At 38.8% G+C, this 24,615-nt stretch overlaps 4 protein-coding genes and 1 non-coding gene across 6 annotated transcripts; 2 read left to right on the top strand and 3 right to left on the bottom strand.

Annotated features, from left to right (window-relative positions):
* The first annotated feature begins 1,332 nt into the window (after window positions 1-1,332).
* On the top strand, window positions 1,333-6,990 carry LOC139952102 (reticulon-4-interacting protein 1 homolog, mitochondrial-like). Its single transcript, XM_071951056.1, has 9 exons — window positions 1,333-1,493; window positions 1,906-2,120; window positions 2,501-2,856; window positions 3,376-3,483; window positions 3,903-4,099; window positions 4,390-4,578; window positions 4,993-5,161; window positions 5,825-5,917; window positions 6,585-6,990. Exons 2-9 carry the CDS (start codon window positions 2,027-2,029, stop codon window positions 6,690-6,692), a joined length of 1,314 nt encoding a protein of 437 aa, XP_071807157.1. The 5' UTR covers window positions 1,333-1,493; window positions 1,906-2,026; the 3' UTR covers window positions 6,693-6,990.
* A 685-nt stretch (window positions 6,991-7,675) lies between these two features.
* On the bottom strand, window positions 7,676-11,978 carry LOC139952104 (small ribosomal subunit protein eS7-like). 2 transcript variants are annotated; one of them, XM_071951059.1, is made up of 6 exons: window positions 11,960-11,978; window positions 11,123-11,215; window positions 9,712-9,783; window positions 9,004-9,147; window positions 8,573-8,788; window positions 7,676-7,964 (listed from the first exon to the last, which is right to left on the bottom strand). In XM_071951059.1, the coding sequence occupies exons 2-6, from the start codon at window positions 11,201-11,203 to the stop codon at window positions 7,887-7,889; spliced, it is 591 nt and encodes a 196-aa protein (XP_071807160.1). In that variant the 5' UTR covers window positions 11,204-11,215; window positions 11,960-11,978; the 3' UTR covers window positions 7,676-7,886. The 2 variants fall into 2 exon arrangements, with proteins under 2 accessions (XP_071807160.1, XP_071807159.1); XM_071951058.1 differs by lacking the exon at window positions 11,960-11,978 and adding an exon at window positions 11,718-11,828.
* On the bottom strand, window positions 9,264-9,400 carry LOC139952769 (small nucleolar RNA psi28S-1192). Its single transcript, XR_011787910.1, has one exon. It is a non-coding gene; the product is annotated as a small nucleolar RNA psi28S-1192 (small nucleolar RNA).
* A 313-nt stretch (window positions 11,979-12,291) lies between the features above and the next one.
* Window positions 12,292-18,377, top strand: LOC139952103 (ribonuclease H1-like). Its single transcript, XM_071951057.1, has 7 exons — window positions 12,292-12,471; window positions 13,474-13,706; window positions 14,256-14,438; window positions 14,987-15,138; window positions 15,576-15,660; window positions 16,547-16,671; window positions 16,793-18,377. The coding sequence occupies exons 1-7, from the start codon at window positions 12,362-12,364 to the stop codon at window positions 16,880-16,882; spliced, it is 978 nt and encodes a 325-aa protein (XP_071807158.1). The 5' UTR covers window positions 12,292-12,361; the 3' UTR covers window positions 16,883-18,377.
* Window positions 18,283-24,280, bottom strand: LOC139952105 (elongin-C). Its single transcript, XM_071951060.1, has 4 exons — window positions 24,122-24,280; window positions 20,154-20,379; window positions 19,773-19,821; window positions 18,283-19,447 (listed from the first exon to the last, which is right to left on the bottom strand). The coding sequence occupies exons 2-4, from the start codon at window positions 20,314-20,316 to the stop codon at window positions 19,306-19,308; spliced, it is 354 nt and encodes a 117-aa protein (XP_071807161.1). The 5' UTR covers window positions 20,317-20,379; window positions 24,122-24,280; the 3' UTR covers window positions 18,283-19,305.
* Window positions 24,281-24,615: the final 335 nt, after the last annotated feature.

The raw sequence follows: 24,615 nt of genomic DNA, 5'->3' as shown, positions 1-24,615 counted from the left end.
CACGTTATAGCGCCACACATTAGCTAGCACGCACCCCTAGCCCTATATAGGACTCTTTCTCTGCACACAGGAACAGTAGTACAAAACGAAAGTGTAAGGCCGCCAGGGCTAACGCACCCCCAACTTTGATCGTTATAGGCTAATGACGGAGGTTACTCAACAAGAGGGCGCTATTTTATGCAATAATGTTCTCGACCAATAAAACTTCACAGTTTGTTACCGAGGTATAACAAGATCAACGAATTTATAGTGGTCGATTTTTTTATTTTATTTTTAACTTTCATGTGTGTGTTAACCCAAAACTATATACCAAAGGGTTTTATCCAGCTTTTGCTAAACCAAATTCCGGGATGTGACATGATAGCAGGAAAACATACAGAGAATACACACTGAAGTTTGTTGGGTCATGATCTGTCAATCCGAAGCATTGCTGTTTCTTGGAATTTAAAGAGGTTGACGCCATGATCTAAGGTCAGCTGCTTTACATGAAATTATGAACTCTCATCCAGTAACCACACACGCGCGCGCCCTCTGTCTCAAATCAATGGTGCATGTGTGCAATAATTGAGTGAGTGTTCATAATCCCATGTGCAGCCACAGGCCTGCTTTGATCTGGGCAACTGAGTCCCTTTAAGCCATAATTGACCCGAGCTGTTATTTATAAGTTTGATCACACAAATCTTAAAATTCACTTATGCGTTTTTACACATTTCCCTAGTGTATTAGAGTATAAACGTTGATATCACTGGATGGAAATAGCATAAACTGATTTGCGAAGAATTTCTTCGTTCTCTGAACTTTCCCAGAAAAGTCTTTCTTCACCCGCATCTACGTCCGCATCATCATGGTGACCTTGGTCTGCTTAACTCGCTTTTTCTGACCAGCTGAAGAAAGATTTGTGCAGAAATGATACTGCCGAGCAGTCAAAAAATGAAACCTCACCGAACTGTTTCTTGATGTTTAAATGTTATTAAAATATTGAAGACTTCCTGCAGGCACGATTTGTACACAGCTCAATGGAAGAAAACATAAAATCTTATATTTTATGGAGATTGCACTGTCTAATTCTTATCAACTTTTGATATGACCTCCATGATAAGATGAAAGGGGCACATCTCAAAACTAAAATACTCATCTCAACTACCCCAGTATTGTGCCTGCCAGAATACTCAAAGAATGTACAAGGTCACACTTATTGTAAACAAAGTTCACATGGTCTATAATGACCGCTTTATTCCCCGGGGTCCAAAGGTTACTGAGACGGCCAGCGTGTTGTGATACTGAGCGCTGGGGTGTACAGAATAGCGTGTTACTGACACAGCGCCACATACTCGATGTGTACCGCGCGATGTACTTTTCACAGTTCAGTGCAAACCTAACGTTGGTTCATGAAAAGTGCAGCATGCTGTTAGATTCCTTATAGCTAATTGCGCTGTTGAGAATTACGCTACAAAGTAACTGCCGCACTAATTAGGTGACAGGTGTTTCATGAGGTAAGACCATTAACTAGAAAGGCTGAAAGTTTTTACTACTCATTCATTCAGTCACATTAATGTAAATAATAGTTATACCACAGGGAAATTAAATGCCTTCTTTTCAGTTCAAGTTCGAAAAGTAATTCAATTCAATGATCACATGTAACAAATCATGGCATCATATAAGTTGTTCTCGCTCAATGGTACAACAAAAAGGGAAGGAACAAGCAAAACGAGGGTTAGGGAAAGGTCGCGAATGAGGGTCTACGTGCACATTTGTTTGTCCGTCCCCACAAAAAAGTGCATGTTCTTTGACACAGTAGGGTTAACAATTTCATTGAATGGAGGCTAAACAAAAATCACAAATAATTACGTGAGAATGCCTCAAAATATCGTTCCCTTTTGTTAACCGAATTACGTTTATGTGTAGTATTTAGTGTGTGTAAAGCAGACCTCTTCATTAGTCTACGAAGGAGAGCTCACTACCAAGATTTAATTTCGGAGGTACGGAGAAATCACCGCGACTGGAGGAAGACTCTGGTGGGGCAATCATGTGGACTGTACCATTCATCTTTCTTGTGGCTGCGGTGACATCTTATGTTCTCGTACCAACAGAGACTTCACTTGTTTTAAGTGAATTCCCAGGTGCGTATAATTATAATATAACCATGATATAATTATTTATTTCTTCAAATCGATTCCAATTGTCCAAGAGTAGATCAATGTTGTTTTGGTGTAAAAAACCATTATTGAGGGAAATTTATTTAATGCCAATTGCCACAGGCAATTCATCAAACATTTGGAGTAAAACTGTTTGAAGACTGCTGCATGATTTTATTTTCACTGCCAATGGAAGGGTTACACAATTGACTTGATTTATTATCAAATTTAATTCAGACCAACAACCTGTAGGAATTGTTTTACTTTCATAATTTGATACAATTTAATTTTTGTATAAAGAAAAAGAAAAAACATTCAAACAATGCTGATCCAAAATATTTATTTATTTTTGTTTTCCCTAACAGTTAATAAAACCAGTGTCTCAGCTTTGTTCACAATTCTATCAGTCGTCACATTCATCAGGGATTTCATGGAACACAGACAAAAACCACCAAGAGAAATTGAAAAGACATCGCCTCCCTCTACACCCCAACCTCAAATCTCAACCCCATTGCCTCCAAAGAGGCGTATGCGAGGCGTCATAATACAGAGCTATGGTGAAGACAACATCAGTGTGAGTAACGAGGTAGCTCGTCCTGAGGTTACTTACGTTGATGAGGTGTTAGTACGAGTTCATGCAGCTTCCGTTAACCCTCTTGACATAAAGATCAGCACAGGGATTGGACAGGAACTTTGCAATAGCATGAGGTCTATGAAAGGAGTAAGTTTTGACATCAAGTTAGGGTCTCAAAATAATGGGTTTTGGAGTTGTACTTCATTGTTCCAACTGTGAAGGGAGGCAGCACACAGCCTGACGCCCCCCCCCCCCCTTCCAAGTTGAGTTCCCTCCAAGAAACATGAGCAAGTTGCATAAACCATATACAAAATTGGTTCATCAAATGAAAATTGTTTTACCGTTTCTTCTTGAAATGATCTTAGGAAAAAAATAATTATGGTTTGGGTTGAACTCAGAAAAATTAACCAGGGTGGGATTTGAACCCCAAATGTCATGATTAATATGCCATATAGCTGAGCTATCCTGCCCTATAACCTTGTCAGTCTCCCTATTTTTGGCAAAATCTTTGTTTGGGGATGCCAGTCAGAGAAGCAAGTCAAAGAAGCCGTCTGTTGTTTTCAAAGCCATCAAGGCATCATATGTTTTTCATTGCTTGTGACATATTGAAAATATTTGTATTTATTTATTGAATTTGTAAAGATTTAACATTTGTTTCCAATCTAGATGCCTGCAGGAGGTGGCAGGGAGTTTCCCATTATTCTTGGAAGAGATTTGTCAGGAGTAGTGGAGCGTGTTGGGTCAAAGGTCACAAAGTTCAAAGCCGGAGATGAAGTAAGAAAATACAATCAATAAATTTATTTTACAAGACCAGAGTCAAAAATTAGTTGAACAAGCACTAAGAGAATGCTAGGCTCAAACAAAAAACAGAAAACCATACAAATTCTCCATACAAGACATATTGACTAATAACTCATTTTAGGCTAAGCAAAAGTTATCTGCGCTTAGCTAATGTGGACCTCCATTGTTCACTCTACACTACTTTTAGTTCTCATGCATGTAAATAAGGGACCATTGCTTACGAGCTTCTTAAATGGATCAATCCCTCCACAATGTCACCGTTGTCACTTTTGCTCTGCAAACAGTTTTTTGTATTTTCCTTCCTTAGTATCAACTTCTTTTTATTTATGTCATTTTTGATTCTGTGTATATGAATCTTGAAATGTGACCTAATCAGGATTGTTTGAACCCAGGTGTGGGCCACTCTACCATTCTACCATCGTGAAGGCAGTATGGGTGACTACATTGTCGTAACGGAGGAATTTCTCTCTAAGAAGCCAAGAAACATCAGCCATGAGGAAGCTGCAGCATTACCTAATGTGGGAACTTGTGTCTGGTGCTCTTTGGTTCTTACTGCTGTCATTGGATCAAAGAGAACTAAACAACAAAGGTTGGTTGGGAACATTTCATGAATCGTCAAATATTTACAAAATTTACAGGGGTCCTTTAACCTAAGAAGAGAAAAATTATTTCAAAAAACATAAACTCTATTAACCTAAACTGCATGGGGCGTCATTAATTGACAAACAAAGTTAATGGGGGCTCGGTGTTAAACGTAAAATAAAGCACTAACACAGTGTTGCATATGGTGCCAGATTAATTTTTTGCTCAGCAAAGAATCGTTTGCTAAGCAGTATTTTCTGTATTAACAGCTTTATTAAATTGGGTTCTTGTCTCTAGGGTTTTAATTACAGGAGGCACAGGGGGAGTCGGAACATTTGCAACTCAGCTCATCAAGGCATGGGGAGGTCATGTGACAGCCACTTGTCAAGACGCACATGGAGTGAAACTTCTTAGTGATCTTGGAGCAGATGATGTCATCAACATCTCAGAGGTTGATTTAGAGACTTCTCTTATCGACAAACCAAAGTGAGTTAAGGATTTATCTCTGTTAAGCTTTGGGGAAATCTTGTGTCATGGATAAGAGCACCGGACTCAAGCTCTGGTGTTTATGATCAGCTGAGTGTGGGTTCGAGTCCTGGTCATGACATATGGGTCCTTTAGCAAGACACTATCCCATAATTGCTTTGCCCTTCGGATGGGACACTAAAGCCTGGTTCATACTTTCTGCGAATGTAAAGCAAATTTTTACATCACAGGGCAGTTTTCGCTGTGAATGTTTCACAGAAGTTGAACACATCTCCACTCTTCTGAATTATTCAATGCGACTTTGTGACATCAAAATTTGTACCGCATTCAATTATATTCTATGACACTGTACTAAAATACATCCAATATATGTATGTTTAATCTAAGGGAATATTTTATGATTTTTATCCAAAGGTTTGACGTAATAATTGACACCGTAGGTCCTTCAGTTCGGCAGGCATGTTTTAAACTGTGTGATAAAAAGAGTTTCTTTGTCAGCATGGTGTCCCCTTCCCTTGAAAACGCTGATAAGTATGGAGTGATGGTCGGAGCTTTTTTGACCAACTTCTCGAAAATGAAACAGGTGAGGCAAAAAGTTCACGTAAAATAAAGTTGCTTTTGAAATGAAGTCATCGAGTGAGGTTTACTGTAACACCATGTGAAATTCTCTCTTTTGATTAGTGCTGGCTCCGAAAGAACCTGTAGTTGACAACACTACTCAAAAGAGATTTACACCAGGTGTTATCTCAAACCTCGCCTAATTATACTTTACTCCCACCATGCAAAGTTTCAAATCCTACTGAAATCAATTATTAGTTTCTGTCATTCAAATATTGAACTTGCATCTTTAATAGTAAAGCAAATTCTTATATTGCCAGGGGCATGTTTGCTTGGAAGACAGACTTCAAGTTTGAGGGACATTTAGGCCAAGACGGGGGGCAACCAACACAATGTCCACCGTGATATGGATGCCTGCTCTTTGTCTTAGTCTAGACATAGTACATCTATTAAAAATTGAAACAAAAAAAGTTGAGGCATATTACTCGGGTTGGATTCAAACCCATGACCTTTGCAATTCTACAGCAATGTCATACCAACTTAACCACCGAGATTGCGCAGTTGCTAATAGCTAGAGGCAGTTCAAATCCTATGTACATGTTGGTGGTCACTCTACTTTGTTCGGGGTGCCAGTCCGAGTCAGAAGCCAAAGTCTAGAAATATAATAATATTTTTTTCTGTTTGTCAGTCTTGGGCCAACAGATGTGACTTTCGATGGGGTTTTACTCTACCTGAAGGGAAGATTCTTGACAGAATAACAAAATATGTCGAGGCAAAGAAGGTAAGCACAATAATAGACCTGTATGCTTTGTTTTAAAAAGGGCAAGGGCACCAAGGCATGTTCTTCTTGGTAAAGGGCACCCTATGAGGGAATTGTAAATTTCTACTGAAGCATTGCAAGGGGACCAGGGCAATGACCAGGGGGCATGGAGGTAATGCCATCGTTGCCTCCATGAAGTATCAGGCCTGTAATCAATAACTTACTGGCATATTCCCCAAGGATTCAAAAAGTTCTCAGGAATGGTTATGTAATGACGAGGGAGAACTTTGTTTTTACCTTCAATTTTACCAACCTACTCTGCACACTATACTAAAAATGAAAGTACGTTATTGGTCAGTGGAGAGTAAATTAACTCCCATTCATTATTTTTTTTGTAATGAGCCTGTGAAAATTTCATCACATTCTAAAAGGAAAGGGTAAAAATAAGTCATGTTTGAAATAACAAGTATTGTATGCCTGTAACGATAAGTATTGTATGGGGCCTCTTCATGCAATTTTTCTTGAATTAACATTTCAGAAAAATGTATTTCTCTAGATTTCTCTAAAACTAATCCACAACAAAATACTCAAAGTAATTAAAGATTCCTAAATGAATTTCTGCTTTTTCTTCATAACACTTCAAATAATATGTTTGTAAAACATATCTTTTTTTAAATGTTTTTTATAGATAAAACCGGTTATAGACCAGGTGTACAAAGTGGAGGAAGCCAAAAAAGCATTTCGACATGTAGAGACTGGCCCAACCAAGGGGAAAACGGTTGTCACATTTGACTAACCTTGACCTAATTTCACAAGGTAGAAAAGTTGAACGAGAGACTATTTTCACTAATTGTGTTCTGACTGCGCCTTTATTCATAAGAAAGTCTACTTGTACATCTCAACCTGTGGCCCTGCATGTGAACGACAAATAGGTGCAACGCTAATTGTCCACAACATTTTAGTTAAATCCATGCAGAATTTATCTCAGGTTTTTACAAAGCTCAACAGATTTAAGTAATTTCCTTGTCAAGTTCCTATTAACAAGCTTTTGATGAAATTTTATGTTGAAATAAAGGACTCAAATACATGTACAACTCAGGACTGTGACTTTTCTCAAGTGATTTTTTAGAAATGGTTGTCTTTTGTTACAGTTATATTTTATTTGTTCCATTGTTTTATCAGCCCTTGAAGATTGCACAGAATTTGTTCCATATGGACCAAGACCTTAAATTTCACTTAGACTTGGTGCAAGATGATGTGGTTCCTTATCACTCGACTATAATTTCCTATAATTCGTGCCATGCATACTAATATTGGAATGATAGAGGGCGCCATTGGTAAAACTTTACTCATCCACCACAAAACAACCAACAGGTTCAAGATAACAGAGAATGTCCTCTAACCCGACCTAGCGGTGACATAGTCAAACTAACATGAGACTGTTTTGCACCAAGACTACGGAAGTACAGAAGTAGTACGCCTCTTTCACGGGGCCTAGTGTTGATATAACCCCCCCCCCTCCCCAAGGAAAAACTACCTTGCTCTCTAGTAACGGCTCACTCAAGAATGAATCGGGCCTGTTGATTGGCAACAAGAGATGGACCCAATTGCAAGGTTCTGTAGAATTCTGCGCTTGCAGCCAATAGACTCGTGCGCCTTTACAAGATGCCATAGCAGGGTTTGCTCCTAATAGCCTTCAGTGACATGGGTCGAGGGTTACAAAGTGGCTCAAGACAGGACAAAAGGAGACGCAATAAAAGAGACATCATCACACAAATATTACTGTGTTTGGAAACACTTGTTAAACAATTTTTTAATAAGATCTTTCAATTTTAGCATTAGACCAATGCCAGGTAGTTCAGACCATTTCTTAACTTGTACTTGGGTCCTTTTTCAGGATGATAAATGGTGTGCCATTGTAGAATGCTCCCCCCTCCCAATTACTCTGACGGTGTTGCAGTGCACATTGCACCCTATACGTAGGTCTTGTTTAAAGAGTCCAGTCAGGGAACTCAAACAGAACATCTTTGCCGGTCAGCTTCTTGTAGACAGCACTGAAGGTGTCGGTCTGTAGACAAAAAAATGAACCGATACAACAAAACGTTCTTCAACTGTTCCAATATTTGAAAACAAAAAGGCGAGATATCCCCTTCAAGGCAAGGACTACACTCAACTGATTTGAGTTATTGACAAAGGGGATTGATAAAAAATGTGTAAAAGGTAAACAACTGGTTTTAAATATGAACAGATACAAAGCGTTGTTCAACTGATGCAATATTTTAAAAACAATTTTTATGGGGCACTAATCCAACTCACGAGGCCAGACTGCAACTACAAGGTGAGGGCTACACTAATACCTGGCTTGGTGGGTGCAAAAACAATGATAGCACAAACAACCATAAATAGTGTGTAAAAGGTAAACAATTGCTTTTCCCACAGGAAATTATGGGTTTAATAATAACTCGGTGTGTAAAAGGTAAAAAATAAATTACTATGAATTTCCTGGAAATTTCGACCAGTTTGAAAAGGTCTAACAAACTTTCCAGGGAATTTCAACCAGAATAAAAAGGTCAAATAAATGTTCCTGTAAGTTTCAACCAGTGTGAAAGAGTCGAACAAACTTTCCTGGGGATTTCCAGGGTTAAATGTGAATGGGGTTATATAAAGCCAACATACCTTGTAGTCCACCTGAATCTGTTGGCTCTTGTCTAGATGCACCTTGATGATTTTGGTTCCATCTAGTCTAACCCGGGTCCTCTTGCCGACAATCTCCGATGGGTAGACAAGGTCCTCCAGGATAGAGTCATGCACGGCGGTCAAAGTCCTGCTACGGGGGCGCTTCTGCTTGTTCTTCGTTCTTGATTTGCGCGTTGGCTTGGGGAGGATACGTCTCTGCAAGGTGAAGTTAATAATAGTAATAATAGTGGCTTCTCATATATCGCTCATATCCGTCACTCAGTGACATTCACGGCGCTTCAACATTCAGTATTTTCCTGAAAGGTATGAGATTTTCACATGGTGTGACCGCAAACCTCACCCAAATAAACTTCTACGATGCAAAGTTTCAAATCCTACTGATTAATTGATATGTTTAAATTTGTTTATACCTGTGCTACAAACACAACATGCTTGCCGCTGAACTTCTTCTCAAGTTCTCGCACCAATCTGTTCTGGACTTTCTGGAAACCCCTAAGCTGTGGCACTGGAACGAAGATGACAATAGCCTTCTTGTTGGCTCCAAAATCAATTTCCTGAAATATCAAACATGGACACACAAAAAATATCAAAAGTTGAACCCTTTTCAGCGTAAAAAGAGGGTGGGGGAAGCACCTGGACAACGATAACATAACAATCACACTATATATGTCAGTGATCTTCTGCATTTCTCAAGTTAACACAAATATCTTAAGGTACTGCAGAAGAAAGCTTTTAATGTAGTCCATCAGCGAATCCCAAGAGCTTTGGATAAAACAGCTCTCGGGAATTAGAAAAAATGGACCATTGTTGGCCTAGTCACTATTGTCCCAGTTCACCTGTCTTTAACAACAATAATCTTTCTCCTAAATCTTTTTAAGGGCCTTGTCACACAAGGCAACTTTTTTGGGCAACATGAGTAATTTTTCAAACAATGTTTTACTATCTGTAAGAACAAAATAAGAACATTTAAATGGATTCTCTTTGTGGGGATTGCTTGAAACTGGTTGCCTCGTGTGTCATGACTTTAAGAGCCAAAAAATTATCTAACAGACTTTTAAGTCTGAAGAATATTATGTCTGAAGAATATTATGCCCGAAGAACACAAAACAACAACATACCTTGGCTCCAGTGATGAAGAGCTCACGAAGCTGACTCTTCAACTCAGAGTTGATCTCAAGTTCAAGGAGGGCCTGTCAGAAATAACAAAATTAATGACATCTTTTTTTATATTATATACTGAACTTTGTTCAAGACCATTCTGTAAAAGTTTTGACATAATGATAATGATCCCTTTTTTGTACCAGTTAATTAACATTTTAGAGAAGTTAACAAAGATTAATTCTAGGCCTAAATACACTTTTTAGAGGTAGGCCTAGTGATTTTCCAGGCAGTGAAATATCAAAGTTTAAATAATAATAATAATAACAACCAGTTTTTAGATAGCGCTTCAAAGCACTTCCGACATTATTACCCCTTGTCACTGGACCTTAATTCATTCGTTAAACCATCTCAGCAACCTTGGGAGTATACAGCCTGTGCAACATTAATATGCGATACTCAGTTAAACCAATCACAAGAACCATCTCTGCCCTCACAGGTACCCATTTACCCTCTGGGTGGAGAGAACAATTATAGTTAAGTGTCTTGCTCAGGGACACAAGTGTCACGGCCGGGATTCGAACCCACACACTGTTGAACAGAAGCACCAAAGCTTGAGTTCGGTGCTCTTAACCGCTCGGCCACGACATTAATCCGAGTAAACCCAGCTTCTCTCTTGAACCCTTATCAGAGTAAAAAGGGAGGGGGAAGTGGACAAAGATAACATAACAATCGCACTATAAATGTCAGCGATCTTCTGCATTTCTCAAGTTAACACAAATATCTTGAGGTACTGCAGAGGAAAGCTTTTAATGTAGTCCATCAGCGAATCTCAAGAGCTTTAGATAAAACAGCTTTCGGGAATTAGAAATAATGGACTATTGTCGTCAACTCAGCAATCAACAAACTCGTCACAATTCACCTGGCGTTATTTTGCTCAGTGATTATCCAGCAGGACCAGCTGTCGATTTCACCAAACTCTTCCTAACTTAGGATTAATCTTAGGACAAAGAACGAGTTTAGTTCCATAACCATAGTCTTAGGATGCATTGAACCCAAAGTCCTAACTCGTTTTGTGGAATCAGTAATGAGCTTTTCATTTTACTAATATGTCAGCTTTTGCCCCTAATTCATATTAAATAGGGATGATTTTCAAAACTGGTCCACAAGCTGTTTTAACAGGCAATGGGGCAGCGGACCTTTCTTGGAAAACACTCCTAATGGACAAAAACAAATCATGCACAGCTGAAATTAAACAAAATACTGGGGAAGAAGAAGTCATTTTTCACTTTAAATTTCAGACATATAAAAAAGAAACCTTATTAATCTCTGAAAAGAAGAAATTACATTGCTCACACAAAGTTAAACAGCACCACAAAATATCAAAAATTTGAAACAGCAGAACAAAATAGAGCACACAAAACAACTCACCTGTGAGATGGACAGTTCAAACTCATCTGCCTTTTCGCCTTGTGGCTTAATGATCTTGGCTCCTGCACTGAACACGGCCATCTTGGACCACGGCTGCAACCAAAAAACAAAATATCTTGTTGTAAAAAAATCTGCAAAATTAACATGATTAATGCTTTCAAAGTTTCATTTCAATGACCGAAGAAGTTTACGTAAGGCGCCACCACTTTTACATTCGACATGAAATAATAAATATAATATAGTATCTAATTTACCTCAATGAGATATCCCTTTTTGTAAAAATTAGTGAAAAAGTGGTGGCGCCATACGGAAAGTAGAGATTAACTTGAACATTTTAAACAGTTTTTTTTAAAATCTATATAGGCCTACTTCTACTGTAGTCTGTACTTTACTTGTCGGCGCGGTCAGTGTCAAAACAAAAATTCATTTAAAAATAATAAAAAGGCGAGTCAAATTCGGCTTAGCACTGCTAGATTGGCGATCTTTAATTAATTAACTAATCAAAATTCCGTCTAAAATTCTTGGACAATCGCTAGTCTACATAAGGAGCAAATATTGAACGGAATCTGAATCGTTGCTTGTCGTGTGTACGTACGAGTGTACGTGTGTGTGTGTGTACAGTTGGAATACGTTTGCGGCAAACATGAATTGTATTATAGTGTTCATTTTCATCCAAGAAAATCACAAACATCACCCATCATTACGAAACGAAATTTCACACAGCAATTACATGATTATTTAAATATAATACTATTAACTAATCAACAAATATTATTAATCAGTTTCCATGATATCGAACTTTAAAAATTTATGTTTCAATCGCCATTCTGAACTTACTCTATTTACGGCCGAAAAGACTTATATTTCGCTGAAGTCTCGTCGGCACGGGAATGTACGAGAAGCTGGATCTGCTGAATGGAGGCTAAAATGTGATCCCTAAAATCTGTTGAAAATATAAAATAAATGTTCATTCATAACAAATCTAAAAACACAAGTCAATTAAAAACATTATTTTTAATACTTTTAAGTTTTTACAGAATCTTTTATATATTGAAAAAAATATATAAGTTAGTAAGTAAAAACGAGACCCCATTATCAACTTTGAACTTTGACTGTATTTTCCACTGGTTCCAGATGTGCCGTTTCAGTACGTTTAGATTACGGTGAACCAGTGAGACATGTGTGAAACATCAACATGGCAAAGCTTTACCACGACAAGACACTCTCCAGGATCAGTGAATGAGTACTTCCCGTTTTTGTCGGGCCCTTGGAATTTATTCACATATCATGCCAAAGTGTGGCCACTATGCTGTCAGGAGTGGACGGAATGTGGGAGTTTTTGAGTCCTGGTAAACAACCATTTTGTGTGTAATTTCGACGCGATTTGTTGACAACAATTTAGAATAGATTAGTTAGAGAGGTGTTGGCCACAAACTCACTGTCACAGACATACCGTAGATGGCGCTATACAGTGTCAAAGTTAAATTTTGCAGACGACATGGACTAGGAATATAATGAGACCCAAGATCTCCTACCTCAATCTGTATTTCTTATAAATAGTCCTATTAATATTTTATAAATAATGAACAAAAAGTGTATTCAAAAAAAGTAACAAACGAGTCATTCAAAATTAAATAAATAAATAAATAATGCAAAAAATAGTTAACTTCAATCATTATTTTTTTATTCATTTAGTAATCAGTTCAGCAACTTATTTACATTTTTAACGCTTCTTTCTAAATCATAGGTTTATCGGATTCAGAACCGCAATGTGTTATTGGTAGGCAGACGGGGCAGATTTGCTACCGCGGTATGTTGTCATGCATGACTCGCACATGCATCGCCTATATCTTAGTGTGTGTTCAACAGCGCCCTCTCTTGATATTTTGCTATTTGCGATAAACCTTATTGACTAGGTTACAGCATGTACCTCCATGGTGAAATCATATACTTACCTGTTTCCTTGTATTTGTCGGTCTGTCCCCATGTCCAGTTTTGCGAATTTTCCTCTCCTGTATCAGTTAAAGTCTCTTTTCTTGAATATCCTTTTTCTTAGTAGATCCCTAGCTCTGTTCAATTTTCCCGTCCTTTTTTTGCCCTTTGTTTTCTCTTTTCCTCTTCTTTCATCATGGATAGTTACTCGCATGCCTGCACATATCCCATCCATCTATCATGTGTCCATGTTTTCAAGGGACACTCTCTGACTCTGGGATTAACCCCCAGGCTTCCTCGAGCTTAACATGCCAGCTTAGCATAGAGCACGCTTAATATTTGTTTAGGGTTTATTGACAGCAGAGGGCACCTGATGAACATTTCTCATTATTTTCATATTTATTGTACCTTTGTTTCAGGGATGAATGTAAATCTAATGTGGATGGCTTCCAAGGTGCCCGGTACAAGAAGTTTGGAACAGCTCAGGAGGCTTGGGCATTTGTGAATGCCAGTGACGATCCAAATCCTTATTTCCAAAAAGGACATCAATCTCAGGGAGGAAAATATCACAAGAATTATTCTGCGCCATCTTCGTCTAACTACAGCAAGAAATCCGTAGCTGCAAGTTATGCACCTGCTTCAATAGGCTATGGTAAGGTTGCAATGAAGCTAGTGTAAGGTCCCTGATTTAAAAACTCTAATAAAGAAACCTAAGTTGCAGGCCGGATACTTCACTAAGGCAACAAAGGCGATTGCCTCAATACCTCCATGCCCCCTGGTCATTGCCTTGGTGCCCTTGCAATGCTCAAGTTAGAAATTTTCAATTTCCTCATAGGGTGCCTTTTACCAAGGAGGAAATGCCTTGGTGCTCTTGCCCTTTCAAAAATGAAGCATACAGGACTGTAGTTGGTTTTATTAAATGCAACCAAGGAATGTTGTTAATTTTTGTTTTAGAGTTTTTTTTATGTTCAATAGACGTTGTACGTCAATGTGACATCATTGAGTAGGGCGCCCTCAACTAGAGGGCCCAGAAGGTTGCTCATTGGCCAATTCTGTGACTAGGTCGTAGGTACTTGCATTTTCCATTGCTTCATTAGGCCCTATAGTTTTACCTCTAAGATAGCTATGATGCCACGATACCCATGGTTCATATGCCCACTAAGCTCTTACAAAATCTTGTGTTTTGTCTCCTACTGTGTAGAACCGCAACAGTCAAAATACATTCCTCAGAGCTCGTACAGCACCAAGAGAAAACACGACCAGGAGCCTGAGTACGCAAGCAGCTCATATACATATCAATCCAAGAAGATAAGAAGTTCCAGCACTTATTCATCATCGTCATCATCTCGCAGCTCATCTTCTTCATCTCCGCCATTAGGAATCGGTAAGGCATCTAGTTACTCAATCACTATGCTCTGGTGTATCTTCTTCTCTCCTTTCACTCCAGACTTGTTTTATTCCCTTCGCTCATCATCAGACGGTAAATCCCTTGCAGTCCATAAAACACATAAACCTGTCAGCAGGTGGCAGGGCCTTTTCCATTGCCGCTTCCTGATTATGGAATAGTCTACCTATCCAAACCAGGAACAGTGTCCCAGCCTTCAAATGAGCTCTCAAGACCCACCTTTTCCCCAAGTCTGTACTGTAGCTGGCCAACAGCGTCCTTCATCATCAAGTCGTGCGCCATCTAGAAGCTCGAGCCTAGGTCCAGCAACCTTGTACTGTCTTATTTTCCCTTGTTTCTTCAGCGCCTTGTATACTTTTTGGCGATTGGCAATTTGGCACTGTATAAATTCAATTATTATTATTTACATTACAAAATTTTAGAAACAATCCTGTGTCACAACGGATTTGGGTCCTTGAGATTTGTTGCCTGTTTTAGGAAACCCACGCCTTGATGATTGAATGACATTTTCAATATTACATTCACAGGACGGGCTGTTGTATACACTGATGGCTCATGTGAGAGTAACGGACGTAGAGGAGCCAGGGCTGGAGTCGGTGTGTATTGGGGAGACAACCACCACTATAACACCAGTGAGAGACTAGAGGGAAGACAGACCAATCAGAGAGCTGAGATTACGGTAAACAATGGGCAGGTTTAAACTTCTATGATTACCCTCAGCGACCATTTGTAGTATTTCTTGTCTTCAACGCTGAGGGGTTTTGTGCATTGGACTCAGAAGGCGGTTAAGTCATCAGGGTGTGGGTTCAAATCCTGGTCATGACATTATGGCCCATTTGTGCTTAGCAATCTCCATTCTTACAGGGTACGCACAGAATCTCTGTGCTAGCTGTGCTAGCGTAGACCGCCTAGTAATGTGGAGTACACACTCGCACAAGAAACGGTTCCCTGCAAACACTTGATGTAAGCGCAATTCCGTGCTCGCAGTAAGCAAAGCCATGACATTGGGCCCTGTTGTCTTACCACTAGGCCATTAAGCTTGGCGGGTAGAGAGGCAGTTCTTTATATTTCCATGTATTTGTTCATATTGTGAGATTCGCTCTTGTTTGTCCACAGGCTGCCATAAGAGCTCTAGAAACAGCCAAGGCTAGGGATATCAAAGAGCTTACATTGTACACAGATAGCAAGTACACAATGAAATGTAAGTATGTACTACAATGACTGACTTATCACGACACAAACATTTACTAGGGTTTAACACTTAGTAACAAGGTTGACAACTCAGAAAGGTAGATGAAATGCAACTGCACTCTTTGCCCTGAATTAACCCACAGCAATTGCCGTGGTCCCCTGTGCTTCAAATACAAATTTTATACTTTCTTCCTAGAAGTGCCACTTACTGTATCCTATGTAGAAAATGGTGTGCCCCTTCAAGAGTTAAGTTCAAGGCCAGCTCACCGCTCTGCACTAATGCTAAAAATAGAAGCTAAGAGACTGGATCTCATTTCTTTAAAGTACTGTTCACTTGTATGCACCGACTATACTAGTCAAGTTGGGGTTGTATGTATGATATTGAATGTAAGACAGTAGGAGGGTTGACTGTGAGTAGTGCAGATGCATTGACTACGTGATATCATTGCAGGCCGCATAGTTTATCTATCATTCACAACCACAGTGGATGATATTGAATGTAAGACAGTAGGAGGGTTGACTGTGAGTAGTGCAGATGCATTGACTACGTGATATCATTGCAGGCCGCATAGTTTATCTATCATTCACAACCACAGTGGATGATATTGAATGGTTAGACAGTAGGAGTGTTGACTGTGAGTAGTGCAGATGCATTGACTACGTGATATCATTGCAGGCCGTATAGTTTATCTATCATTCACAACCACAGTGGATGATATTGAATGGTTAGACAGTAGGAGGGTTGACTGTGAGTTGTGCAGATGCATTGACTACGTGATATCATTGCAGGCCGCATAGTTTATCTATGATTCACAACCACAGCACAGTGGATGATATTGGATAGTCAGACAGTATGATGGTTATTGAACACAAAACCTGTTGTTTCTCTTCGGTAGCCATAACAGAATGGATGCATCGCTGGAAACAGAATGGCTGGAAGACAGCGGGGAACAAAGACGTTCAGAACAAGGAAGATTTAAAGACGCTTGATGGTCTCTGTCAACAAGTCAACGTAGACTGGGTAAGAGAGTATGACGTTTCCGGTCCGGTACTACAAGCCCTGTGAAATCTTGTGGATTCCCCCTCCCCTAAAAAGTTTGATGTTTACAATGTTAACGCTTCCCTCTTATTTTCGTTTTCAGAAATACGTGCCAGGCCATGCCAATATCAAAGGCAACGAGGCAGCGGATTCCCTAGCAAGGGCCGGAGCAAGAATGGAATCACCTAGATGATAGTTCAGTTGCAGCCACCTGTCTTATTTCCTATATGCAATGTTGGTAATGAATACTGAAGTATAAAAGGGAACAGACTACAAACCCTTTTTATTGCAACGTCACAGCCCAAGTTTTTGAAACTTATTGAAAGCCGTAAGTGCAAACCAAAACTTGATGCTACAGTTCGTAAAAATAATGATGGTTTTATTGGAAACCAAGCAACAAATCATGGGATGTATTTTTTTGTTGAATGGACATTTGCAGAAGTGTTAATTTCAGTCATATTATCTGTTCAAACGATTCAATTCATTCGGCTGTACAAGCCAAACAGTGCAGTTGTTAACGACAATGGAAAGGTCTATTGTGTTATCCTGTCTGGCCTAGATGTAAAAGGCCAAGCAAGGCACCTGTTAATTGTGGAGCGCCACAACAGTGCATGGCAAACCACTAATAAAATGACAAGGATCTCTGGGTGTTGTATAAAACAAAAACAAGTTAATTTACTTGCCTCTTTTGACTAACTACGTATATTTATTGTTATAGGTTTATTTTGTCATAAAAATATGTTTACTAATGTTGGAATAAATCTTTATGGAGTTGAGATTAAGTTTGTTGACATGCCTCTGTTTGTGTGAAGTTGTACAACGATGCTGCAGTAGAGGTAGTCTTCGATTCAAGACGTCCATTATCACTCAAAAGCTTCCAGATCTCACCCACACATCACAAACAACGGGTTGGGGACTTCCAGAGAACGCCCCCTTTATCGGTGAAATAGTTGTGACGTGTGTAGTGTTGAGTGTATGTAGGCACTATGGTTTTACTAACTCGACAAGAACATCCTGCACCAAGGGAACATATTGCATCATACAAACACCTTCAAGGTTGAAATTTAGGAGGGGGGGGGGGTCCCCTAAGATCGCAGGGCTTGTAGCTCCAAATTTATAACACGACTAGTATCAAAATGAGAAAACACTATATTCTTCTGTCTTTGGCTTCCAAATTTAAGGGGATGGGTGATTTACTGAGGAACACAAAATAATCGTTGCATGTCTAGTACATGTACATCCAATGTTTGAAACTCAACCATGGTTTAGAATGGTGCCGATTCAGGAATGCTTAGTGTCTGATGACGACGGGTAAATAGCCATTAACTCCATTGTACATGTAATCAACCTGTACACTGAAAATGATTCATTCAAATAACTACAATTTATTTTTGTCTATATATAATTTTATTGCATATGTTGAAAATCAAACTTGCTTTAAAAAATGAAGGCATTACTACAGAAACGGTGCCATTTTACTACAAACTTGAACTTGCGTTTTCTTCCAACCTCTTAAAATCACAATGCAAGTACTACTAGTTAAGACAAATCTAAGTATACATAGCAAATTAGGAAAACCATTGAAAGATAAAATAAATTATAATGAGTTTGATGAGGTTTTCAAACCTAGTCTTGACTCAAGACAATGATCCATAGTGGATTGTGAATGTATGCTCGTCTCGTTGTAATAAATAAAAGCGCCCTCTAACCCAAAGAGTAAGGGCTTGTACCAATTACTACGAGCGTACATACACAAATCCAAGAAAACTTCTCAAGTGAGGATCAAACCTCAAGCCGTCTATCTGCCTTCTGATCTGGGGTCAATTTCACAACGAGTTAGGACTAGTCCTGACCATGGCTTATACAAGTATTTAAAATATTTATGATAAGTAAACTTTCACGTCATGCAAACTATACATAGATACAAATTAATACAGGTACGATGTAATTATAGCCCAATATGTCTGTCATCATTGGTAATTGAAGTATTTTTCAAGAAACTTTCAGTTTGTGGGTTAGGATTAAAAAAGGAATAATGGTTTTTAGAACCTGTGTACAGTTGTCAATCTTCAACTGGCGAGAAAAAACAAGAGCAGATGGTGACAATATTTTAATTTGACAGATCTTGTTGTATAAAACCACTGAAATGATCTCAGTTTAAATGATGAGTGATATTACAAAGTACTCATTTTAAAATGTAAATTAAATTATCAACAAGATGTTGTGTCCATTGAGAATCAGGCATTAGATTTTCAACAAAGAAATCTGCTTCATCAAGAAAAACAGATATTATCTACAAAGACTGAAATCCAAGCTGTGATTTCTCTGATTTAAACACAAATATCACATCACTTCACTTCGAAAAAGGAGAAAACAGCAGTTGTGAAATAACCCAATGTAATGACTAACTCATTGTGAGCATGTTTATAATTATACTATCAGCAAACTTCAGAGCCCTAAATGAAATGAAAACACATCATCTTGGGGATGGAGGAGGCGGGGGGTACACAGCATTGAATGGCAATGACTCCATTGATCAATGACAAAAGTTTACAAACATTTCAAAGTTAAATTTGTAGAGTGTAGAACGTACTTGATGTTTGGCGACTCACTACATCAACAATCTAAGAAGTTTGCCGCCATCAGAAGCTCCAGAGCAATTTCAGGTGCGATTGGGAACTCGGGGATCTCTGTGGAACTGTTTGTGTAGCGTACTTTGTAGGTAAAGTACATGCATACCTTGCAGAGAACGTGCGACCTGCATTGACAGACAAATAAGACTGTTTAAGATAGTTGTGAGAGTGCTTTTAAAAATGATAATAATAATAGCCACCATTTATAAAGCGCATAAAGCATCGGCATCAATGCGATGACAACAAAACATTAAAAATTACTTTTAAATTCACGAGTTTCTGACCTTGCTGAGTACTGTATTCATAATTTACATTTCCAAATGCTGCATATCGGTTTCAATAAAAGTAGCGACATGTATGAGATACATGAACTTTGAAACGAATAAACCAATATGCTCAACACCTAAAGAACAACACAGTAATAGATCTTAGTTTTGAATTCTGACTTACGGAATTTCTCTGAAGAATACTTCATTCGCTTCATTCTCAGCAAACGTACCTGGAAATAGAAAAATAAATAATAAAGACATGTCAGTTGTCGTGATATATTTACATTTTACCCAATGGCAACTTTACGTTGACTTGGCCCTATACCCTGCTCGAGCCCAAATGGCGACTTAAGTCATCCAAGACAGCGCAAAAAGCACTCAAGCACAAAGGCCATTGTTAAAAAGCTTTAGTTTTATTCCCTCCATATCCAAGCTTAGCAAAATGGAAAAGAGTAAGAATTGATCTTTCCGATGGTAACCTTGTTCTAGTGTTGTGCTTAGCTACTTTTTGTGCTAAAGCAGCTCTATGTAATTGGGCTCTATGAAATAAACTCTGACCCACCTGGCCCACTCAGCATGGCTTTTATCGTCCCTGAAGTCAATGCCAAATCACGCTTCACATAAAACTCATGTCCGTCGGATGACACCAGTTTGACATAGAGGGCGTCTGGTCCTTCACAACCTCCGTATATCTTGTCATCTTCACCATCTTTGTGATCAGCCATGTTGAGGTGGATGAAGTGGTGTGTCGTTTAGACACGTCTAGCTCCTTAGGCGTTTTATATTCTCTAGAAATTAAAAAAAGATTAAATTTACTGACGATCAATTCAAACCAAATGAGGCCAGGGTTAAGATACCGGGCAGAGGGTTAAGATATCGCAACTAAAGGGAAGGCTATTGCCTCCATGCCCCCATTTTGTAGAAGGGGTGTTACGCGGCAAGACGGCACGCTGTCTGCTTACGATTCCCGCCGTTCACACTTATAGCGCACATGCACTGCTGCATATTACCCCTCTGTACAGAATGGTTTAGTCCAACTCTGTTGTGGCTCGGCAGTTCGGCAAGCGAGTAGGCTGGTACCCACGTGTACAGCGCTTGGTGACCAAGTGACCAAAAGATAAAGTGTTGAGCATATTGAGATGTCAAAAAACATGCAATGCGGCAGTGTCGCAGCCCTGATACTTCACGACGGCAACGACGGCAATTGCCGTCGTTGCCCCTACCGATTGCCGCAATGCCCTTCAAAAACCCAATTTTTCACGGCAATGATTGCCGTGCCCTTTTCTCATCATTGCCGCCGTGCCCTTCCTCCCAAAACACAAATTATATTCAACGTTGTCAAAGTTCGAAAATAAGCTAAAAAGTCCCGATGTCTGTGTAAATTTCACACAGCGAAATAGACCCCAATTTCACGCACGTAAGGCACAGCAGCAGATTTCAGACCGGTTAGTTGTTGTTCTTTGCGTGCGACAAAAAATACTCGAAACATCGAACGCTAGAGGGCGTTTCGGAACCAAGAGATAGCGTGAGATTAAACGCCCTCTAGTGGTAAAATTACGCAAACCAACGCTAAGCGCCTTGAGACAAAGACTCGACGTGCTGTGCATGCTGGGATAGTGGTTTCCCCCATGCTTGGTACATGTGATGTACTATCATGTATATAGCATAGTCGTAGCGCACCGCATGCATTTATTCTGTCAACATCGTGTCAAAATGGAGCAGTTGCGTGGGAATTTTAGAGTCTCTACGAAAAACTACACAACGTGCATGACAAGTAGTAGGATTACGTATGAACAAAAACTATTTGTTGTGTATTGTAAGTAGGCCTAGTTGTTCTTTATTTGGTTGAGTTAGATGAATGCTTTCTTTTTTCATTGGGTAACAGTTAGAAAATGAAAAAATTTGAAGAACTATTTTTTACAGGCAACTCTGAGGTTTTTTTTTCAAACTGCCGTCGTGCCCATCGCAACTTTTTATGATTGCCGTGATGCCCTTCCAAATTTTTGAAAATTGCCTTGGTGCCCCAAATTTTTACGAAAAGTCAAGGCAAAACTGCTGTGCCCCTTAAAAGCCGAAGTATCAGGGCTGGTGTCGGTGAGTACCGAGCAGAAAATATCCTTTTTTGAAGATGTTTTTTAATTTAACTCGTTAAAAAGGCCACACAAGCATCATGAATGTATATCGAGTGTGTGGTGAAAGTTTCTGGTGTGTCACTGTCAGTGTAATACAAAGGAAATTTTAGTTATTGATGGCGAACGGTCGTAAAACTTTCACCTATCAACGCCGATTTTAAAAACATATACTAAATTACTAGCGTTATAAGGAGGTCCAAAATATAAGACCCCTATAAGGCTCACAGGGGGAGCCTTATTAGTTTCTTCTAGAAGTAGCCTACATGAAGGCATGATCAATGGAGAGTGCAGATCAAAAATTTGATTTGGAAAAGTTTCCGTACGGCGCCACCACTTTTTCATTTAATATGGAATAATATAGTAGGCAGTTTCAGTCAAATTTAATGCAGGTGATTTTTTCTCTGACAAGATGTAGTCTGTTAAGGTGTATTCTTAGAAGTAAAAATCAATTTAAAATTTTGAAATCGGATGTTTGGTTGCAGAGATATACCGTTTTTAATGAGCGTGGATCGTGAAAAAAACGTACCCGTGTTCAAGTTCAATTCTTATGTTTTTCTTCATATCGGCCACGGCCAAGTTGAATGCACAGCCTATGGCAATAGAGGGCGCACACTAGGCGAGCGCCCTCTATCTCTTACAAACTGTGCTTTGAGGCGCTAGTATGATTTTTTATGAACGGCAAACAGTGATATTTTGTGAATCAAACTGAGGAGCGGCATCGTGGGGAAAATTGTTAACTATAAAAATTAAATATGTGTTAAGTTTTGCAGGTGTTTGTGTGAATATTCTTTATTAATTATGTCAACAAATAGCATTATTGAATTAACCAGAATGGAATAAAATTAAAGAGTTTATGACTGGTGTTTCCTTTAATTTAAGATCAGTTGATCCTTTGATTTAAAATTGTAGCATTAACACAGTAAAACATTAGAACAATCTTTAAAAAACTTGAGGATGAAGGCATTTGTATACATCGATTATTTTTGTTATATTTACAAAGACAATTTCTAAAAACCAATGGCTATAATTATACAATCAATTTTTTTGTTCAACTTTCGTTTCAATTAGTATAGGCCTTTAAAAGTATATAACAATACTAGTTTCTTTTGACTCAAGATGAGCAGTCTGTTATTATCAATTCAGAACGTAGAAATTATCAAAGAAACAAGATCGGGCAGCTTTCCAGCTTTCTATTATTAGAGCCCAGGCCTATCAAACTTATTGTAACACACGCCCTCTTGTGGTGGCACATCACGGAAACACGAAGATGTACGAGTACGACGTACATGTACAATCGTGCGTATTTAGGACAACTTTGCAAGAAATGGTCTAACAAAACCTTTCTGCGGGAGAAGAAAACATAATCAAATTACACCAAATTTTCACAAGTTAAACTTAAAAGTATGGGAATTAGCACTGACAAAGTCGCATTCAATTTTGATGATTGTCTCTGGAAGAAATCTTGATTCAAAAAATGGAAAACGCCGACAAAAATAGGTTTTTATGGTAAAAGCTATGCGACTAGCTGTACGATGTGCGGAATTTTATCGGCTACACGATGATGTAATCGTTATCTCATTTTGTGTAAACATGTGCTCCCGCATCGCAAAAAACCGTCTTCGGGCTTCTTCGGCGCTTTCCGAAGATTTCCGAAATCCGTTGTCCACGGGGTTCAAAGTTGACGTCATGCACAAACGAATGGGCGCTGCACGCCAGGCCAAGCTTCTGTTTTTTGTCGTTGCTCTCTTTTTTTTACAATATCTCCGAAACTATTCATCCGATTTCAAATATTTTTGAAATGTAAGCACGGGGAGAGAATGCTCCTGCCTGCTGTCAAGTCTCATAGTTGTGAGTTGTACAAAATGTGAGTTATGATTTAATATATTTCGTTCTTTTTTTTCGGGGCTGTGTGTGTGTGTGTTTTGGTACACGTAAAATCAACTTGATGAAACTGCCTAAATATAGTATCTTATTAACCTCAATGAGATATCCCTTTTTCTAAAAATGAGTGAAGTGGTGGCGCCATACGGAAAGTTATCCTTTGATTTTAATTATATGTTTATATGTAAAAATGTATGGACATGATGGATGGAGTGAATTTGAATGGTTGGATTCACTTTCATTCCCAAATCATTCATTCAAAGAAACAAAGACAAATAAACATGGTCAACAATCCACTACATTCTTTTAGAACAGAGACAGACTCTATTTTAAAATACAAACTGAGCACAACTTTCCAGTTAAGTTACGAAACGGACAAAATATCCAAAATTTGTCCGGAAACTAGGCGTTCCAAAACTTCCTCTAAAAAAAAACAAGAGAAGATTTGAAGTGAAATTAACCAGTGGTGTTCTTTATAAATATAAAGTATTACCATAATTATATTATTGTTTATTACCTGATTATTTGAAATGTCATCCGTCAAAAGTCGAACGTTTTTACCCAATATGTCGAATTTCCGTTGAGAGCTTGGCCTTGGTTTCGATGTTATTGATGCCGCGCCGAGACGAGATCAGTGTTCGTGCTTATCAACTGTAGTTTTCGGATCTTTTGTTTGAGCATGACAACTTTTTTGATGTCATGAAAGGTTCATTGAGGCCCAAGGATCCGATATTTAACCTAACACACGCACACAAACAAGAGATTCCTTCTTTGTTCGCTGAGGGCGCCATGCCGAATAAACAGTACATTATTCTTTTGATCCAGGCTTGAGCACAAACCAACTTATTTATAAGCACAGAACAACAATTTATGCTTACCCGAATAAGGTTCCCAGCCAAAACACAATGTCATACGTATCGATAGTGACTCGTTTCCTGCTATAACCAGTTGGTGTTCAGACAATCTTTGGTCTGCTACACTATTATTATTATTTGTCTTTAAAATTCTCAG

This window comes from Asterias amurensis, chromosome 20 (assembly GCF_032118995.1).
Source record: "Asterias amurensis chromosome 20, ASM3211899v1".
Lineage (NCBI taxonomy): Eukaryota > Metazoa > Echinodermata > Asteroidea > Forcipulatida > Asteriidae > Asterias > Asterias amurensis.
This window is presented reverse-complemented; position numbering and strand designations above follow the sequence as displayed.

Coding starts and splice junctions, on each gene's coding strand:
- LOC139952105 (XM_071951060.1), bottom strand. CDS start 20,316: ATGGCTGATCACAAAGATGGTGAAGATGACAAGATATACGGAGGTTGT. Junction 19,822..20,153: donor AGCCATGCTGAGTGGGCCAG/GTGGGTCAGAGT, acceptor TTCTATTTCCAG/GTACGTTTGCTGAGAATGAA. Junction 19,448..19,772: donor GTATTCTTCAGAGAAATTCC/GTAAGTCAGAAT, acceptor CTGTCAATGCAG/GTCGCACGTTCTCTGCAAGG.
- LOC139952103 (XM_071951057.1), top strand. CDS start 12,362: ATGAGTACTTCCCGTTTTTGTCGGGCCCTTGGAATTTATTCACATATC. Junction 12,472..13,473: donor GTGGGAGTTTTTGAGTCCTG/GTAAACAACCAT, acceptor CCTTTGTTTCAG/GGATGAATGTAAATCTAATG. Junction 15,661..16,546: donor TAGCAAGTACACAATGAAAT/GTAAGTATGTAC, acceptor TCTCTTCGGTAG/CCATAACAGAATGGATGCAT.
- LOC139952102 (XM_071951056.1), top strand. CDS start 2,027: ATGTGGACTGTACCATTCATCTTTCTTGTGGCTGCGGTGACATCTTAT. Junction 4,100..4,389: donor AAGAGAACTAAACAACAAAG/GTTGGTTGGGAA, acceptor TCTTGTCTCTAG/GGTTTTAATTACAGGAGGCA. Junction 5,918..6,584: donor AATATGTCGAGGCAAAGAAG/GTAAGCACAATA, acceptor TGTTTTTTATAG/ATAAAACCGGTTATAGACCA.
- LOC139952104 (XM_071951058.1), bottom strand. CDS start 11,813: ATGTTTGTGATTTTCTTGGATGAAAATGAACACTATAATACAATTCAT. Junction 9,784..11,122: donor TTGAACTGTCCATCTCACAG/GTGAGTTGTTTT, acceptor TATTTCTGACAG/GCCCTCCTTGAACTTGAGAT. Junction 9,148..9,711: donor TCTTCATCACTGGAGCCAAG/GTATGTTGTTGT, acceptor TTGATATTTCAG/GAAATTGATTTTGGAGCCAA.